We start from the raw sequence: 21,003 nt of genomic DNA, 5'->3' as shown, positions 1-21,003 counted from the left end.
GGGTTATGAAGTTAAGAGACATTTTCGAATAATTGTGATTGTTTACTGTACTGTATCAAAATGTTATAATTCGGGTCTGGTTCATATTATTTCAGGGTGATAGGTGTTTCTTACGTAAAAAAAATCAGGGAACACGATGAAATGATCAAATTTAGAATGGAATTGGTTTCATTTGCCGAAAGTTAAAATTTGATTCTAAAATGGTCGGCATGCGACCAGACCGAACCAAGCGCCAAAAACTTTATTTCGAGTAATCGGCGATCAAAGTTTAACCACCCCGTATGTTTCCTGCAAACTGCTGCAAAGAAATTTTGTTATAATACCATTAAAAACTGTTCAAATACTTTCGTTTTATCATGAAAGATAGATTATCAAATTTAACATCCTTTGGTGTTGAAAACTCAATTTTTTTAAAAAATGGCGCTTGGTTCGGTCTGGTTGCACGCCATCCAAATACAAAAATAATAATCAAACAACATTTCCGGTCAAAAATGATATTTTTTCTTGATTCTTTGGTTTATCTTCTTCAAAAATCATTTTTCAGTATTTACCTAATATTTTACATCTAATTGGGAAAAAGACTAAAAAGAGATGTAGGAATACGCGTTATTTTGCAAAAAAGAGCGGCGGGTATTCCATTTCTTTTTAAAGTGACTCAAGATGAATAATTCACCCAATTTTGAGCAAAATTTTTGATGGTCGTGTCCAAGTGGTATGGACACTTCATATGGAATGACCCATACGCTATTCAGATAATTACTCTTGGGTTTAAAAGAAATCCCACGCGTGAAAAATACTTAGTTTGTTGAGTCAGATATGCGTGCAATGTGAGTTGGCTTTTGTGACGCCACAATCTTCACGCATTTTGCTGTATGAATGAATGAAATCCGTTAGAAACTGGCTGAGTTTTAAGCATTCGAGCATTTGGCTGAGTTTTAACCCTCTAGTGCCCAGTGCCGCCTCTAGGCGGTCCTCAGTCGAACCTCTGAAAAGCTTCAATAAGAACTAAAAAAATGTTTATGAGGCTTAATAGTGATTTTTTCGAAGTCCGTCTAAAAATTAATTAGGGTACTAGAGGGTTAAGTATTTTCCTGACGCTTTCGATGTTTTCCGTTTTTCAATTGGCGTTCCTATGTTGCCGTAAAATTTTACCCGCGGAAAAGTATATGTGCAAAGCTTCATTCGAATCAAAAATATTCGAATTTGGATAAAAGGCCACTGAGATGTTTTTTAATGCAAAGCTTTCTACTCGATTGATTCATTAATGTTGAAATATGGTAAACTTGAAAGTTGAGTAAGTTTCAAAAATATAAAACAAAGTATAAGTTTAAAAAAAACTATGCTGTTGTATATGAGAAGAGAAATATTTTTCAAGTTTTCACTATCTTCCCAACATTCATTCTCGTTACTATGACAAACTAAACGCATAACTATATTCGTCGCCAAAAGCTATCCCCGTACGACATTTCTCATATGTTCATTGTGATTTCAATAAAGTACGCTAAGCGCAATCTCGTTCCAATCTGCATATTCGCATTTATTTATACCATGCTAACGCAACAAGCAGCAAAGAGTTCATCCTCCTGGATGAACTACTTGTCCGCTTAGTGAGCGGCCAGTTGATGTGGCGCGGCTTGACTGTGGTTTTCCCTGCTTCCCACTCGGGTAGGCTGTTTAGTATTTCCACGTGCGTTGTGGAGTGCTCATAGTAACAGTGATGCCGCTCCGCTCACCGCTAAACTCTACGTTATCAGCACCGCTACCGAAGCGAATATATTTTTCTGAGCTATTTCTCACAATTTGTCTAACACCCGAGGGAGAGGATGGAAGGCAGTGTTAGCGGTATGTCTTCAAATACTTTTCAGTATGAAGGAGTATTGGTATTGCATAATCGTTTTCGCATTGATTTTCCCGCTACTGAGCGTTCAATCAATGCTGGCAACCATGCGTACCGAGCAAGATTTCCAATTGACCGGTAGCAATGTAATATGTATACTTTCTAGTGACAAAGCGCGATGTTGAGCGGAGGATACGCGCATGTATACTCGGGGAACGGCACAGCACTAACTCAGTGTTCTTTTCTATTTAAAGCGGCTAGGACGTACCAGAGCTTGGTCGAGCGGACATCAGTTGAAGCCGGTTCGCGTGGTCAGCCACTTGAGCAACGGAACGAACTCGTACAGGATCGCAGATATTGTCGGACAGCAGAAGAGTATGGAGGTGCCCTGTTGCAGCTGATAAACACGAGAACCCGAAGGACTATTCTAAAATCATCGTTACGGATTCTTCTGAAACGGAAGAGCCCTGAATGTGCTCAGAGCAGTCTTGATTGCGGATCAATGCCAAGGATAGTGTGACGATCGTCATTGCCGTGTACGTCTGTGAATAATCCCTTTCGATTCGTGATTAGAATATCTCGTCTCGCGATCTGTGAGGTCGTTGTCGGAGCTACTCAACGTTATTTGTATACTAGATTAACAGCTTTAGGACGCTTGAAGCTCACATTGAAGTTGTTCACAAGGTGTACGGTTATCTCCAGTGCGTTCTGCGGGTTTGGCTCGAGTGCAAATATCACTTTTTGAAACACTAATAATCAAACGAATCCATCCGGAAATTTTAGTAGAATAATTAGAAGTGCTGTGTGAAGTGGTGGGCAAGAAGTGAATTTAATTTGAGCGGTTGCACGTTAAAGAATGGCCGAAACGGTGAGGATTTTCACTGAGGCCCCGAAAGCAGTGGGCACGATTGTTCCAAGTCCTGCCACCAATGGGTTTTCACCGAAGGCCAAGACCGTTGCAGCGGTCGGTTCTGATGAGGTTCATGATCCACCGGACGGGGGTACCCGAGCTTGGCTCGTAATGGTTGGTGCATTCCTGTGCAACGGTGTTCTGTTCGGTATAATAAACACCTACAGTGTGGTCTATCTAAGCTTGCAGAAACAACTACAGGATCTTGGCGATACGGAGGCCTCCAGTAAGGCAGGTGAGTGAGCGGTTCGGAATGTGATAACAGTCAGTATGTCATTGTGGTTATTGTTATATGATCTTATTGCTGTTTCATTGCATTATCAGCCAGTGTGTTACGAGCAAAGTTTAAGCACAGGTTGTCATTGTTACGAAGAGTTTAAGATAATTCAGTAACGTAGGTGTTTTCTTATTTTATTGGGAGTTGTTAAACGCTATTCAGAATGCATATAATGTTTTATTGTTAGAAGCGAAGCAACGCAAATACCAATCTTTACTCAAAATCATTGTTGAAAGTATGTTTAAAAAAGATTATCATTTATTTTTAAACTTCTATATATATGGAGAAATACATAACTACCATCTTTTATTACAATATAGGTATTATACAATATATTTTCAGGAAGTGAAATTATTCATTGAAATTTTTTATTCACTAATTTGATGAACCAACTTAACAAATTTCATCTACTATTCATTTAAAATGAGTTGTAGGTAACCCTATCAGTGAATATAGGTTAGCTTTGTTAGCTTGTTGTAATGTACTGAAACTGCAGTACAGATTGCAATATGATTTTTTCTTTATTGTATTCCGCTGGTCGGATGCCCTGAGTCCGAAAACTATCCAGAAAAAACTATCCATATCGCGAGCAAATTCGTTTAACATCGATCGCACAATACGAAAACTTTACCTCGATCGCTCCGGATCAGTATCGTCCCATTAAAACTTACTCCTTCCTATAATATTTGTGACTATTATAGGCTACCTCGATCTCTAGTAACAGCATGTTTCGAACTATCATTCCTGAAATCACTTTCGCAAATAACCTGCATTGGGCGTTATTGAACGTTAAAAAAGTGTCAGTGAAAATAATTCATTGCATCAATATATCGAATTTACCCCTCTAGTGCCCAATGCCGCCATTTGGCGGGCTTTAGTCGAAGTTCCGAAAAGCTTTAATAAATACTTAAAAAGTGTCTATAATGGTTTATAATGATTTTATCGAAGTCCGTTTAGAAATTAATTTGGGCACTAGAGGGTTAATTTTTTGTCGAATCGCGACAAAGAAAGATTACACAGTACCAAAAAATGAAATTTACAACTAATACAAATGAAAGCACATAACGATTTCTAGCACATAAAGTGAAAAACATATACAATTTCACACCGTTAATAATGCACAATACAGAATCGTTTTAAGCCATGTAAATTTGTACGTTAATTGATATAAACTTAAAACTTCGAACATAAATATGCATGCAAATTCACAATATATTCATTTACTTTGCATGTGAATATAATGCCACACGGAATATTACATGGTTTCCAATGCTCCATTTATGTGCATTTAAAGTAATGTAAATTTTTTTTACTGTGTATTACAATGAACTGCGAAGTTTGTGTATAATAAATATAAAATAAAAACAGCGGAGAATTACAGTAATGTTACCCTGCAAACATCCAATTTTGCTTTTGGTTATATTTGTATATATGAGTATCGCGTTCTGTTTTTTTTTGCAAATTTACAACATGTCAGCTCATTTGAAAGATTCTCAGATACATTAAAAATAAATTGTTTCAAAATTACTTCAAAACAGTTTTAAAAACGTTTCATGTAATGATTGCGACAGTCCAGTATCTAAACTTCTCAAAAAGTTGTATAAGTTATAATATAGTTCAAATATTGCAAGTGATCCTTTAACTCCATTAGCCGGATTTCGGTTATATTAAGTCAGAAAAGCCCAAACTGGCTATTGAAAACTAATTAATATAATTTCTCTTGCGTTTAATTAAACCTATGGTTTCGCATGGATTTTTTGTTAAAAACTTCCCACGCTGGAGGCTTCATTCACGTTAAACTAGAATACTTGAACCTCCGTTCCGAGGTCAATTAAACTTCTAGACACACAGCACCGAAAGCGTACCACGCCGACATTTTCAAATAGAATGATTCCCGCAAATCAACGATCGATTTGCACCCGGCCCGGTACCGTCTCCACATACTACATACCATTGCTGTTGTTTGACCCAAGTTCCGTTAATTGTCTCGCTCCATCGCCAATCACCAGCAACTGGCCGCCTCCATTCGCCGTTTGCGTTTGTTCCCCATTCGTAACTAACATATTCGCTGATTGATTGTCGTTAAAACGAAGCGCTCGCGGTTGATTGACATCTTTTCCGCCGATCGATGGGCGGATCTGCCGTTTGTCGTCTACTGGCTGGCGACGCGCACGTAAAAAGATAGACGTTATCCCGCAGTGCTGGACGCAAACAAGTTGGCATATTTGGGAAATTTACGTTCTAACTACGCACTGGTGAGCTTGCTAGGGGGCACGTCCCAAAATAAACATGTAATGCGCAGTTACACTTCAAACCAAGCGAATGTGTAACTGTTAGCTGAGTGGAAGATGAAAAATTAATATCATTGATTGGTTGTTCGATTTGCTGATGTTTCGTGAATTTTTTATCATTTGTGTGCGTCGCGAACTTTGTCTGTTGAAGCTGGATGAATTGAACCAATTGGATGTAATTGATTAGCTTACCAGCATGTATAAATTGTTTTTCAAACAACTCGCCGATGATCATCAATTGCTTGAGAACGAGCGCTTACAAGCTTTGGGTGACATTTTTGGTAGCACTAATTTGAATTCATTTTGCATAATTATAGTATAATAATTTTTTGATAGTGTAAAACCTACTGAAAGCAAACCCATAATTTCAGAGCGGGGGCCTAGTGTGGTTGGTAACGTCTCCGTCAACCACGCTCGACGCCTGGGTTCGAATCCCACCGCCGACATAGGTGTCGATGGTTGTGAGGTGGCGTGATCCACTCACAACCAACCCAACTGGTCTAGATTCAATCCTAGCCGACACCGGGAGATTTTCTGAGGCGAAAAATCTCTGGGATCACGCCTTCCATCGCATGAGGAAGTAAAGCCGTTGGCGCCGGTCCGTTAATAAACGGGTCGTGAGTTAGGGTCCTGGGTGTGGAGTCGCCTCCCTGGGCGTCGGTGGTTGGCCACAACAGTGGCGGAACTAGACCGACGGAAAATAAACGAGAATAAAAAAAAAAAACCCATAATTTCAGGTGAGGGTTATTATTTCTATACAGACTGCAGTTAGTTGATTGCAAATGAATGCAACGAATGTTGAATGAACGCGAAATTTACTGATAACACTTTGAACTTATCCTTCACTGTTGAATTACTGTCGGAATTATTATATCATGATTCCATCGTTCATGATAATATTCCAATTGGCCTATCTGGAGGCATACCTCCACTAAGCTCGAGTTGTAATCTTGACTTTCCAAAGCAGTTCTATCGGGGATTAAACGATATTCAACAAAGCTACTAATATTTTATATTTGCAACACACGCATACACAACCGCGCAGCAAACGAATCCAATTGACATTCTGGAATTCGCACGCACGCCTCACCCACCTGCCACCTTGCATTTACCGGCAGCGAGCGTAACATTAAAAGTCGAATATTTATAATCATTCACTCCGGTGAACCGCGGGCCTAACAAAGTCCTGTGTGCAGTGTGCGGAAATTTTAATCCGACATTTGCATATGTCATTAAAACAGTGTGGACTATTTGCATAGATGCAATAATAACAACATGTTAAAATTGTTTACCTCATTCAGTGAGGCGTTTGTAGCCTGGTAACAGCTTTCGTATCGCGGACAAGTTCTGCGAGTGTGATATGCTAACGAAACAATAGGAATAGATATTGTTTTTCACGTTTTCGTCGCAATTTTGCAACGATGCAGTTGATGTACTTTTCCGAGATTTATTATATATTAATGTCAACTTTCTAGTTTAGATAAACATTGCATTGAATCTAAGGTTTATCTTTTTTTTTTTTTTTTTTTATAAGGGGGGATTTGTTAGTAGCTTAAGTATTTATGATAAATATTAGTAAATAATGAGTATGTGTGTCCAATCACAAATGGTGACTTCTCAACACTGTTAGAAATTTGTAATTTTAATTGTTAGGATTTGTTTGCTTTCGCAATTAGGACTTATCATTCGTAGGGATTTAAGCCTACTTGTCAGAAAAGGGGAAGTAAACTTACAACTAACTTAATTGCTAACTTATTGGCTATAAAGAGAGCTTATCGTAGCAATTGAGGATTGCAACGATTTTTGTCGAAAATTGTTAATAATTTTATTTGACATAGCTTCTAATGGTTCAACACCAGTAAGTCTATGTAATTCGAGTGTACCAAACCAAGGAGGACGCTTCAAAATCATTTTTAGAATTTTATTCTGAATCCTTTGAAGCGTTTTCTTTCTTGTTGAACAGCAACTTGACCAGATCGGTACAGCATAAAGCATTGCTGGTCTAAAAATTTGTTTGTAAATCAAAAGTTTGTTCTTTAAACAAAGTTTAGAATTCCTGTTAATGAGAGGTTATAAACATCTCGTATATTTGATGCACTTGGCTTGTATACTCTCAATGTGCTCTTTGAAAATAAGTTTTTTATCATAAATTAGTCCCAAGTACTTAACCTTGTCGGACCAACTTAAAATAACCCCATTCATCTTGACAACGTGATTATTGTTTGGCTTGAGGAAAGAAGCCCTAGGCTTATGCGGAAAAATTATCATTTGAGTTTTAGAAGCATTGGGAGAGATTTTCCACTTTTGCAAGTAGGAAGAAAAAATATCTAAACTTTTCTGCAATCGACTGCATATGACACGAAGACTTTTTCCTTTTACGGAAATGCTTGTGTCATCGCAGAACAATGACTTTGTGCATCCTGGAGGCAAATCAGGAAGATCTGAAGTGAATATGTTGTACAGGACTGGACCCAAGACTGAACCTTGAGGTACACTTGCTCTGACAGGAAATCTATCAGATTTTGAATTCTGATAGACAACCTGCAGAGTTCGATCAGTAAGATAATTTTTTAAAATTTTGATTAGGAAAATTGGAAAATTAAAAGTTTGCAATTTCGCAATCAAACCTTTATGCCAAACACTGTCGAATGCTTTTTCTATGTCTAAAAGAGCAGCTCCAGTGGAATAACCTTCAGATTTGTTAGCTCGTATCATATTAGTAACTCTGAGCAATTGATGAGTTGTGGAATGCCCATGGCGAAATCCAAACTGTTCATTTGCAAAAATTGAGTTTTCGTTGATGTGTGACATCATTCTGTTAAGAATAATTCTCTCAAACAGTTTACTTATTGAAGAAAGCAAACTGATTGGTCGATAACTTGAAACTTCAGCTGGGTTCTTATCCGGTTTTAAAATGGGAGTAATTTTTGCATTTTTCCATAATTTGGGAAAATATGCAATTTTGAAGCAGCAATTGAAAATTTTGACTAAAAATTCCATTGTGCTCTCAGGGAGATGTTTGATTAGTATATTAAAGATTCCATCGTAAGGTTTATCTTGTTTGTGCTTTCTGCTCACTAACATAGAGAGGTGAAGACCTTGTGAATAAGTTGCCAGGTTTTCACAACGACAACTGCATATAACATGCAATAATACTATATTATAATTATCAAACTTGGTAAAGTTTCCTTTTTTTTATCATCTATAATTTATTTGACACGGCACAAATACAATTTAATGTTTAACCGCGCCAATTATATCTGGTAGCTTACTTTCTAAAGTATCTTAATAACTAAAAGCAAATTTTTTATCCTCGCTACGAGCTGAAACTAAATCTAACTTAAAGCTAGAATGTTTTGCATCAAAGGCACTGATTTGTTGTTTGATGGTTTTCCATCGCCATAGGTAAGCAGCATATTGAATATGTTCCGCTGCTGGGCCAAGATATTACGGACTGGCATATTGGGTTGTCTCCCTCGGGACCTGAGAGTATCGTGCGGGTCTAGTTGCTGTTTCCGGATCCGGGGTCTTAACGTGTTCTTGTCGTTTGGTTGGATGTAGGCGGAAGGGAATAGGATTAAACTGGGGCGTGGATGGATTTCAGGAAAACGTATATAAGGGACATGTAGGATAGGTCACGGCTCGCCAAGACATCACGAACAGGAACAGCCGGCTGCCTACTTTCGGCCTGCAGGGAAGCTATTAATTTAGACCTGGCGTCACGGTGTACAGGGCATGACCAAACCACATGCTCTATGTCGTGATAACCCTCACCACAGGCACAGATACCACTTTCCCCGAGCCCAACACGACGGAGATGCGCGTCAAATCTATAGTGATTGGACATAAGCCGGGACATCACGCAAATGAAATCCCGACCTTCATCCAACCCCTTGAACCACGGGTTCGTCGATACTTTGGGGATTATGGAATGTAACCACCTTCCCAATTCCCCTCTGGTCCAAGCATTTTGCCAACTGATGATCGTATTCTGACGTACAAGTGCGAAAAATTCATTAAAAGCAATTGGTCTTTCATAAATATCACCGTTTGTTGCGCTCACCTTAGCCAAAGAGTCCGCTTTCTCATTGCCCGGTATCGAGCAGTGAGAAGGGACCCGCGCTAAGGTAATCTGAAACGATTTTTCGGATAAAGCACTCAGATGTTCCCGTATTTTCCCCAGGAAATACGGAGAGTGCTTAACATCTTTCATCGATCGGAGAGCCTCAATGGAACTGAGACTGCCCGTAAAGATGAAATAGTGGTCCGTGGGCATTTTTTCGATAATCCCTAGGGTGTACTTAATTGCAGCCAATTCTGCGACGTAAACAGAAGCAGGATTATCGAGCTTATGGGAGACGGTTAAATTGTTATTGAAAATACCGAAGCCAGTGGACCCATCAAGAAGTGATCCGTCAGTGTAGAACATATTGTTGCAGTTGATGTTTCGATATTTATTGGAAAAAATTTTGGGGATCTGCTGCACGCGTAAATGATCCGGGATTCCACGAGTTTCTTCTATCATGGATGTATCGAAAAACACAGTAGAATCAGAAGTATTTGATAAGTCGACACGATTTGGAATATTCGAAGAAGGGTTAATATTTTGGGACATGTGATGGAAATACAATGTCATAAAACGGGTTTGAGAATTAAGTTCGATTAACCTTTCAAAATTTTCAATCACGGGACGGTTCAAGACCTCACATTTGATAAGAATACGAGAAGACAGGCTCCAGAAGCGGGTTTTCAATGGTAGTACTCCAGCTAAGACCTCCAAACTCATCGTATGGGTCGACTGCATGCAACCTAAGGCGATACGCAAACAACGATATTGTATTCGCTCCAGTTTGATCAGATGTGTGTTTGCTGTGGAGCGGAAGCAGAAACACCCGTATTCAATAACAGACAATATCGTTGTTTGGTAAAGCCTTAAAAGGTCTCCTGGATGGGCTCCCCACCATTGTCCGGTTATTGTACGAAGAAAATTCACTCTTTGTTGACATTTTTTCATCAGATACCTCACGTGACAACCCCAGGTGCCTTTAGAGTCGAACCAGATAGCAAGATATTTGTGTACCAAAACCTGAGAAATCGTTTTACCCATTAATTGTGTTTGAAGCTGAGCAGGTTCATGCTTCCTAGAAAAAACTACTATCTCAGTCTTCTCCGGAGAGAATTCGATACCTAGCTGTAAAGCCCAAGCAGACAAATTGTCCAAGGTATCTTGCAATGGTCCTTGCGAATCGGCAGCTTTGGCTCCTGTAACAGAGATTACACTGTCGTCTGAAAGTTGTCTTATCGTGCATGAATTTGCCAGACATTCGTCGATGTCATTTACATAAAAGTTGTAAAGAAGGGGGCTTAAACATGAGTCCTGGGGAAGACCCATGTAGCTAATGCGAAAAGTTGCCAAATCGCCGTGCGTAAAATGCATGTGCTTTTCGGACAACAAATTGTGCAAAAAATTGTTTAAAATTGGAGAAAATCCTTGTCGGTGAAGTTTGCCCGAAAGAATGTCAATAGAAACGGAATCAAAAGCCCCCTTAATGTCCAAGAACGCAGACGCCATTTGTTCTTTGCGAGCATACGCCAGCTGAATATCTGTTGAAAGCAGCGCAAGACAATCATTCGTCCTTTTGGCACGGCGGAAGCCAAATTGAGTATCCGATAGTAGGCCATTTGATTCGACCCAATGGTCTAAACGACGGAGTATCATTTTTTCCATCAATTTCCGGATACAGGATAGCATTGCAATCGGCCTATAAGAGTTGTGATCAGAAGCTGGTTTCCCTGGTTTTCGGATGGCGATCACCTTCACTTGCCTCCAATCCTGCGGTACAATGTTTCGCTCCAGGAACTTATTGAACAAGTTCAACAAGCGCCTCTTGGCATTGCCGGGTAGATTCTTCAACAAGTTGAATTTGATTCTATCTAACCCAGGCGCGTTATTGTTACAGGACAGAAGGCCAACTGAAAATTCTGCCATCGTAAAAGGTATTTCTATCGCGTCGTGGCCCGGAGACGCATCACGAACAATATTTTGCTCAGGAACAGAGTCCGGACATACTTTGGCAAAATCAAATATCCACCTACTTGAAGACTCCTCGCTTTCGTTGACCGTTACGCGATTCCGCATTCTTCGGGCTGTGTTCCAAAGAGTGCTCATCGATGTCTCCCTCGACGTCTCGTTCACGAACCGACGCCAATATCCGCGTTTCTTTGCTTTAGCCAGGCTTTTAAGCTTGGTATTAAGCTCCGAATACCGTAAATAGTCGCCAGGTATACCTCCCTTCTGGTAGGCCAAAAACGCGTCGGATTTTTGCGTGTAGACATCGGAGCACTCTTGGTCCCACCACGGAGTGGGAGGCCGTTCTTTAATCGTTACGCCGGGATATTTCTTCGTTTGGGCTTGCAACGCGGCGTCGAGAATCAAGCCCGCGAGGAGGTTGTATTCTTCAAGTGGTGGATGATGTTGAATCGAATCGACCGCTTTTGAAATCATTTCCTCGTATAACTTCCAATAGACATTCCGTGTGAGGTCATACGGAATGTCAACTGGTCGCATGCGAGTTGACCCGTTATTAATTGAAATAAGAATAGGCAAATGGTCGCTACCGTGAGGATCGAGGATTACCTTCCATGTGCAATCCAACCGTAGCGACGTCGAACATAAGGATAGATCCAAAGCGCTTGGGCGCGCTGGAGGTTTCGGGATACGTGTCATTTCGCCGTTTTTTAAAATAGTCATGTCGAAGTCATCGCAAAGGTTATAGATTAAAGAGGAGCGGTTATCATTGTAAGGGGAACCCCAAGCCACGCCATGAGAGTTGAAGTCTCCCAAAATCAAACGTGGCGAGGGAAGAAGTTCTATTAAATCAAAGAGCAGCCGTTGCCCAACCTGTGCTCTGGGAGGAATATATATTGAGGCAATACAAAGCTCTTTACCTTGTATTGTCATTTGACATGCGACAACTTCGTTGCCTGGAATCGAGGGGAGGTTAATACGATAGAAAGAATAGCACTTTTTAATCCCTAAAAGTACTCCTCCATATGGGGTGTCTCGATCAAGGCGAATAATATTAAAATCATGGAAGTTGAGATCAATATTTGAAGTAAGCCAAGTTTAACAAAGGGAAAATGCATCGCATTTGTTTTTATTTATCAAAACTTTAAACGAATCAATTTTTGGTAAAATACTTCTACAATTCCACTGTAAGACAGATATAGAATCCTTCATATACGCAGTTGAATTAGGCATCGAAGGATACAATCGCTGCAAGAAGGGGCCATTGGGCAGTCAACTGCTCCAAAAATGATCTAACTGTTGGGAGAAATGCTGTAAGAAAAATTTTAATTGGATCGGTTACATTGAAAGTTTCAAAAATCCAGTCCACAATGTCAGAAAATTTCACTAATCCAGAGTTTGTTTCTTCAACTAGATGTGCAAAAGGAACAACTGGGGTTTTAGATGTTCCTGGCAGTGCTGGGAACTCCTTCTGGGACTTTAAATTTGCAAGCCCAGGAGGAGTTTGCTTCGGTTTTTCCGCAGCACTGTTTGGTTTGCTTGTAACTTTCATTTCACTTTGAGAAATCTTAGGACCTTTTCTGGGAAGTTTAGGAGAAGAAACATTTTTCCTCTTTCTAGACTCCCCAGGATTGGCGTAAGATGTTCCCGCTGGTGAATCGTCAGAATCGGTTTCATCAGAGGACAACAGATCATAAGGGTTTGATGTAATGGGAGAAGTGGTAACGGTCTTCTTCAGCATCTCAGCGTAAGAACGCTTCGAACGCTCTTTGAGAGACCTCTTTATTTTATCCCTGCGCTGCATGTACACCGCACATGTCGAGAGCTCATGCTGACTCTCCCCACAGTGAATGCATTTTCAGCATTTTTACTGCAGGAATCATCCGCATGATTCTCCCCACACTTGCCACAACGTGCCTTATTGCAGCAGTAGGCGGCGGTGTGGCCTAACTGCTTACAATTCAGGCGGTTCATGACGCGAGGCACATATAATCGCACAGGGAGACGAACCCGGTGGATCGAGACGTGGCTTGGTAGCGCTGACCCGGCGAACGTAACTCGAAACGAGTCTGACGGAGTGTATACTGTTTTGCCACCGATGATCGATGCTGACCGCAATTGCTTGCAGTCGAGCACCTTCACATCGGGACATGTGCTATTCTTGAAGCACCCTTTAGCACTTTGCAAAATACACTCGACGGACAGACTCGAATCGGTTATGACACCGTCGATCTCCACGTCTCGTGCGGGTATGTAAACGCGATACTCGCGTGTGAAGAGCTCAGAGCAGGCTATATCGTTGGCCTCTTTCAGGTTACCACGACACGGAGCTTGTTAGCCCGGACCTTGGAAATTTCGGTCACGCCCTTGTACTCCTTCGTCAGGTCTTTAGAAATCTGCAAGAGGTTCAACTGTTTCGATTTTGGTCCCGCCTTTGGCCGAAATAGACAGTATAGCTGCCCTGGGCTCCGTCTGGGTAAAGCCTGGGGCGAGGGGGGACTGAAGAATGAACAGGGGAGGGGGTAACAGAAGGGTCAGGGTCAGAGGGGTTCGGAGATGGAGGCGCGGGAGGCGAGGGATCTACATCCATTCCGCTAAGTCTAGCGCACTAGCGCCGACAAGAGCACGTACCTTTTTACTTCTCCCTTCCAGTAAGGTTGGTTGTCCGATCGTTCGAAGTTGCAGCCGTTACAGCCAGCAGCACCAATACAGCAGCACCAAACAGTCACCAGCAGCGAGCCAGGTGTGAGATCACTCCACACAGCGATACAACTCACTATCAACTAGCGAACCTATACATTAGAGAAATGACAAGGCACTCACCGTTAAGGCAACTGTCAACATCAAAACGGATAACGGCAATGCAAAATTATACAGATCGCCCGTTTTGATGCTGACAGCTGCCTTAACGGTGAGTGTCTCGGCGTCTCTCTGGTGTATAGGCTGACTACTGTTAACTGATGGCTTCTTCTTTTTCCTCTTTTGTGTCTCGTCCACTGCTGTAGCAGCCAGCAGCCAAATCGGCTTACGCACCAGCTGGTAGTCACGATGCGAAACAGTTGCACAATGGCGCGATCTTGAACCCGGATTTATTTCACTCGACCAGGCAAACAATGCCAACACTTGTTCACACGTCTTTTGTTTTATATTCTATCGGAGCGATCACCGATCACACGTCCGATACTGATGCGTGTTCGGCACAGAATGTAAAGTGTCTTTTTTGGGAAGAGTATTAAGAATTGACACTTTTGTGATTATGACTAATTACAAAAAGTAAACGAAACAACTAGACATTCACGTGGTACAAAGAAAAGTTGTTCGCTTCCAAAGCGTAGAAATTTGTAGAAAAAATGTTACTTTCGTACTGTAGCAAGGATAAATTTAACTTTGGAGCCTCAACCTTGCTAATTATTACTTTGCTGCATTTTCTGATTATTTTTTTGCAGAAAACGTAACGAAGCTCGACCTCAAACTTTTAGTTCGCGGTGATAAGCCTATAAACAAGAATGCTTTTCTTCTTGTGAGCTCACTCTAGCCTAATCATCATCGGTCGTGCCTCAGGCTGTACCTTCAATTTTTGGAATTATTTCTTCACTGCGAACGCTACAGTTTCAAGTTTTAGCAAGTTAAGACAAAGGAATTTTTTCCTCAGTATTTTAATTTTTATTCGTGTTAGTTTTTCACAATATTTTTTTCTGACACAATAAACCGAATGATTGTACTTAGAACATGTTTTTACTTACAAAATTAGTCTGTAATAAAACGATCATTGTAATTTAAAAAAAAAAAACTTTTAATGTTTGTCAGTGCGGCAGTGACGAATCAAGCTCAAGCTCAAGCTCTAATACTTTATACGGCAGTTTCAGCCGGTGGATTCGGCGATCGCAAGGTCATAGATAAGCTTTACGGTTGCGAATAAGCAACTCTGTATCCGGAGATTTTTTTCAAACTCAATCCAAGCCGACTTAGAAAACGAATTTCATCCATTTCTCATTTAGGCTGAAACTAGCTATTTACAGTGTGTTTTATGGATGATTTTAAGAAACTTGAATCTATTCAATTCTAAAACCTTTTTTTTGTATTTTTCTTGGACAGTTGAAAATTTTTTGCACCGCATATCTAGAACTAAAGCAAGCAAAACTAGAGACTTTTTTTTGTTTTCAGGATACATTTCTTTGAGGGAATTTTTTTTACGGGGGCCCCAATTGCGTATATTATTTCAAGAAACTGAGGTTTTTCTGTGAAACATATAGTAAATTAGGAGTCGCAATATTTTTTTTGGGTTTGTGATAACATCTGCTTGAATTTGGCAAGTCGGCTTATTCTTGAATTTGATTGTGGAAAATGATGAATAGAAATAACTCGCTCTCAACAGTGTTGGTGCGGGTTTCAAAATACAAAATGTGCTGCACGTATCTAAGTATAAAATTTTTATATGCACCCTCTAGTGCCCAGTGCCGCCTTTAGACGGTCTTCAGTGAAACCTCTAAAAAGCTTTAATCAATACTTAAAAAATGTTTATAAAGTTTCATAGTGTTTTTTTTCGAAGTCCGTCTGTAAATTAACTTGGGCACTAGAGGGTTAAACCTTTAGTTATGTTTTTCAAATATTTTAATACAGATTAGGAAGACCCTCACTAAAATAACTGGAGGGTTGTATGCAAGTAATGTAAAAAACAACCTTATGTAGTTCTACGTCAACCTTACGGTCGAGGCTTTGCACACACCCCTTCCGTTATTTGAACAAATTTATGGTACTCATACAAACCTGTTATAGAGCGGAAATAATATTTCCTAGCTAATAAACGTTGATCGTCCATGGGCAGTATTGTAATTTTTCTTCGTTTGACATTTTAACTAGCACCTATAAGTACGGCATCACTGAACAGGAATGGAATAAACACAATACAGACGAATCAAGTTTTACCAGTCAGAATGCATGCAAATTAAAATAACATTTCACTTTTAATCCTTGCGCAAAACGAGTAAAAATTAAATCTTAAATCATTTGGTTGTTTTGTCCGTAAAATAACAACTAAGTGTATAATTTTAAATCGGATACGATGCTGATCGCATCTCTATGCTACTCCGACAGTGCGAATAAGGAACTTCGACAACACAGTGGAATACTGTTTTCACACTGAAAACTAGACCTGATCGGCAGATTATGATTGCCAGAATCCAGAAAGCTTGTACTGTGGCCAAAAAAGGCTCTTATATAACCCATATTGATGTTGTGAGATGCCACAAGTGTTTGGTTAAATTTTGTCTACTCCCAGTTTCGGTCAACGGAAGACGCAATGAATCTCATTTCATGTTGGCAACCACGGCCGGCAGAATTTGATTTTCAAGATCCAGCATGTTGTTGCTAAAACAATTCAAAGTTTTACCGGTTGAAATGGCCGTCTGTGTCCCCCAATCTGCTAGTATAATGTTTTGTTTAAACCGAAATAAGACTCGGTAAATCCACTGTTATGCTACCGCTAAGTTGGAACTGTCCTTCCCACCATCCTTTGTTAACATGATTAGTTTGAGCTGAAGCAGGCCCTTATATAGCCCAAAGAGTGCATTCTTTGTTAACTTAGTATAATTCTGTCGATCTTGTTTGGGACAGCAATCATTGGGCGACCAAAATTTGCGTTTCAACAACGCTTGATAATTTTCAGTACAGTAGTTCGCATAACCAAATTATAGTTTTCTGCATTTGGGCGGATGTGGAGACGATTTCCCAGCCGACTGCAGCAAAAACGAAGGAAATCCGCTAAAACTAACCGACTTATAAGCATTTGAAATTAGTCATATTTTTCTTCTGTTCCGTTTTTAGATTTTAGTTCTACACCCCCATGCAGCGAAACTTTCCGAGAGACGTAGTTATACGTCAAAAAAGGGGTAAAAAATAAATTTGTCGAAAGAAATAAAAACGCGATGTTTTGAGCAAAATTGGAGAGTTAGTATTAGTGTTTTAATTTGAATCGCTGTTTTATAAAATAGATTATCTCTGAATTAATCAGCTCCTTAATGTACCCAAAATGTAGAATAAATTTTTTTTTTATCTTATTTAAACTAGCCTCATTTACCAATAATATCCAAATCGATTTGAGTGTTTTTTGTTCTGAAATCATTTTCGAAGATTCAGTTCATAAGTTGGGTGTTTCAACGGATGACAACGAAAATTTCGGATTTATTTTTTTATGCTTGCTCAGTTTTGTTCGAAATGGCGTCGAAACAAGAAGCATTTCGAAGCGCATTGTACAGTTATAACTAAACTTTTGGTAAAAAGTTCATGGTAAACCATTTTAAAAGCGAAAATTTTCTGGTTTCAACTGTGTAGTTATGATTTCCTGCAAGTCTCTACAATATTTCGCTAGGAATGTAGTGGAAAACCGGATTAAGTAATGGATCAACAAAAATTTGTTCTTTTTAGTTCGAGGCCAGTGGTTTGGCTATCAATCAATATGTGTACCAGACGAAAAGTGTCAAAAAAAATATGAATATATTTGCCATGCCGATACACAGTATATGTTCTGGCCAGATAAAATAGCATTCGAAAAGTCGACTCGAAGGCCTTTCGTTTTCAGCACGAAATAGAATCCGTTTATTACAAAAGTTTCAATTAACGGACGCAGCAGTGGTCATTCATAAAATCCTGGAAGTGATATATCTCTGTACAATGGAATTATGGGGCTGTTTACATTCCCCGAGGACACAAAAATCGTCACCCCACTCCCCCCTCGTAGACAAGCGTGGACGTTGACTTAAGCCTCTCCTCCCCCCTTCTTTGTCCACGTGGACATTTTTCTTTAAAAGAAGAGTTGAAATGTTTTTCTGTGGTTTATTTAGCGCTTATATCCCTTAATGCAAAAAAATCTCATCATGATTCAGTCAGAAGGCTGACTTTCAACAAAAACTAAAAAAAGGGTGAAGCAAACGCCTTTATAGTTCAGAAGAAACCGAAAGAAATATCATCACAACTTATGCTTTGAATGATTGACAACACCAGTAAAACAAAACAATAGATTACAAAATCCACTCCTAAAGAAAAAAGTTGTAAGCCGCTCGAAGTCAAAATCGGGAAAAAAACAAATAGAACATTGGAAAGGCCCTAACAGAAATGAGTTCCAAATTCAAAAAAAACCGTTCGAATAAAACGCCTCTAAAACATGAAAAACAGCTAAAAATTGATTTTAAATTAGTATCTAACAACTTAAAAAAGCAACTATAAATCAGAAAAATTATCAAATTCAAGATAAAATTATATTAAGTTCAATTTGAAATGCATAAAAACTCTAGTAAATGTTTCTTGAAACATCTAAAAACACTTTTTTCATATAAAAAAGATAAACAATAGAAATATGATCATAAATTAACCAAAACGTGCTGAAAAATGCTTCCTAAATAAAAAAGAAACAGAAGAAGAAAAAATCGTCTGAAATAATGTTAGAAATTCCTCTGTAAAAACGAATAAAGCCAACTAGGTATTGACTGAACTGACTTAAAAAGCTTAGCAACGCTCCTGGAATCAAAAAAAAAATTTGCCTTGGCTTCTATGTATGATTTTTTGATAAAGTTCGATGCAAAACCAAATTTCCCCGAGTTTGAACAAGTTTCAACTTAAGGGGCAACAATGGCGCTATTTTGAATTTTTGAGAAATCGGAAATTTTCGATGTTTTTTCGACGCCATTTTGTTTTGAAGCCAAATATCAAAATTCTAAGAGTTTGTCCAGCTTTTAGCATCTTCTTAGCCATCTTTAAAAAAAAAGATCTTAAATTGGACAAAAACTGAGCTCAAAACGGTGATTCAACGAGAACAGTTTTGGCATGGTTTTAGTATATTTCACAAAGCAAAAAAATATCGAGTATGTCTGAGCATTAATGGTAAATGCGCTAATATCTGAAAGTGGTAGTCAAATTATATCCTATATTGAGTAAAAAAGGCTCAGAAATCGATTGGTAGGTTTCTGATCTGTGTAAAATGTCAGCAACATGTCGATTTTGCCCCAATTTCTCTACAATACTACAAAAGGTTTATCTTGGCGTTAAATTAACTTATTTGAAATCTGTTTAATGCTATATCAAGAGTGTAAGTGATACTCGAAGATACAATAACAATTTGTCTTCACATGAATCTCTCCTTTTTGCGGGAAGGGGGTCGCATTTGACTTTATCGAAGACGCGATGATTCTGTCTCATAGCTGTAGCGAAATTTTAATGTTTTAACCAGTCCTGGCCAAATATGCCCGCCAAATACCCCCTCTCCGCAAAAGGGCGAGGATCATGTAAACACAAATTGTTATTGTATCTTTGAGTATTGCTTACACTCTTGATATTACATTAAACAGATTTTAAATAAGCTAATCTAACGTCATGCTAAACCCATTTTAGTATTGTAGGGGAATTGGGGTAAAATTGACATCTTGCTGATATTTTACGTGGATCAGACACCTACAAATCGATTCCTGAGACTTTTTTAACTCAATATAAGGCATAATTTGACTACCACTCTTAGATATTATCGCATTACCATTAATGCTCAGACATACCCGATATTATTTTGCTCTGTGAAACATACTGAAACCATGCCAAAACTGTTTTCGTAGAATCACCGTTTTGAGCTCAGTTTTTGTCCGATTTCAAATCTGTTTTTTTTAAAGATGGGTAAGAAGATGCTAATATGTGGAGAAACTCTTAGAATTCTGATGTTTGGCTTTAAAACAAAATGGCGCCGAAAAAAATTTCCGATTTCTCAAAAATTTAAAATAGCGCCATTGTTACCCCTTAATTTGAAATATGGCCAAACTCGTGGAAATTAGGTTTTGTATCAAAATACACAATAAAATTATTTATAGAAACAAAAGCAGACAAAAAAGTAAATTTTTGTTACACTGTATTATTAAAGTAACTCTAACGAAAGGGTCAGGAAGAAAATGTTTTAGTTAAATTTGGCCAAATTGTTGAAGAACGCTTCTAAATGAAAGCAAAGGACGAAGCAGAAATTGATTCTGAATTGAGCTAAAATAATCCAAATTCTGAACCGAGCTAAAAACAAAAGTAATTGTAAATTGAACTTAGTTCTAAATTGTTTGGCTCTTGTAAAAATGTCACGCCTTTCGAAATTTTACACTTTTGTATGGCTTCCGTGATTCCTGCAGAGCCGAATTTCGAAGGCCTTCAAAAATCAGGAAAAAATAAACTTCTCTCAAGCAAAATCGAATTTTATTTAAACGTCGTTCGTTCCCAATTAATTTTTTTCAAGCAGTTGTAAAGTCCAGATAATATTTCACAATATTTCGCCGAAAATGTTTCGCCGTAAATTGTCAACATTCTCATAAATATTGGAAAACCGTTTTTAAACTTATGGTAGGAAATATGATTTTGGCGGCAATTTGATTTTAATGTGTGCTGCTTTTCGCTGGAATAACCATTAAAACAGAATAATAACTTACTCCTTGAAGTTCGTTTTTCTTGTCCTGTTGCCAACAGAATATAAGAAAATTCCCTGTGACCGAAAGATGCTTCGGGCTACAATATTCCAATCAATCCCCCAGTTATGATTGTGCGTGGTCTACAACAAGATTGATTGTACCACTAATTGGATGAAACATAAAAAGTCGCGAAGTTGGTGCGGTTGTGTCGGTGATGGCATCATTTTGGTAGGTTGGA

At 39.0% G+C, this 21,003-nt stretch overlaps 1 protein-coding gene across 2 annotated transcripts in view; it reads left to right on the top strand.

Annotated features, from left to right (window-relative positions):
* LOC129729646 (monocarboxylate transporter 10) overlaps positions 1-21,003 on the top strand; it is a 33,874-nt gene that overhangs the window by 8,467 nt on the left and 4,404 nt on the right. Inside the window, exons 1-2 of one of the 2 annotated variants that reach the window (XM_055688379.1) lie at positions 1,687-1,842; positions 2,092-2,982. In XM_055688379.1, coding sequence (XP_055544354.1) covers positions 2,694-2,982 — 289 coding nt within the window. In that variant the 5' untranslated portion in view covers positions 1,687-1,842; positions 2,092-2,693. Of the gene's footprint in view, positions 1-1,686; positions 1,843-2,091; positions 2,983-21,003 lie in introns of those variants that run through there. The other variant, XM_055688378.1, reaches the window with a different exon arrangement.

Source organism: Wyeomyia smithii, chromosome 3 (assembly GCF_029784165.1).
Source record: "Wyeomyia smithii strain HCP4-BCI-WySm-NY-G18 chromosome 3, ASM2978416v1, whole genome shotgun sequence".
Classification (NCBI taxonomy): Eukaryota; Metazoa; Arthropoda; class Insecta; order Diptera; family Culicidae; genus Wyeomyia; species Wyeomyia smithii.
The sequence above is the reverse complement of the archived record's forward strand: the minus strand, read 5'-3'. Positions and strand labels throughout refer to the sequence as shown.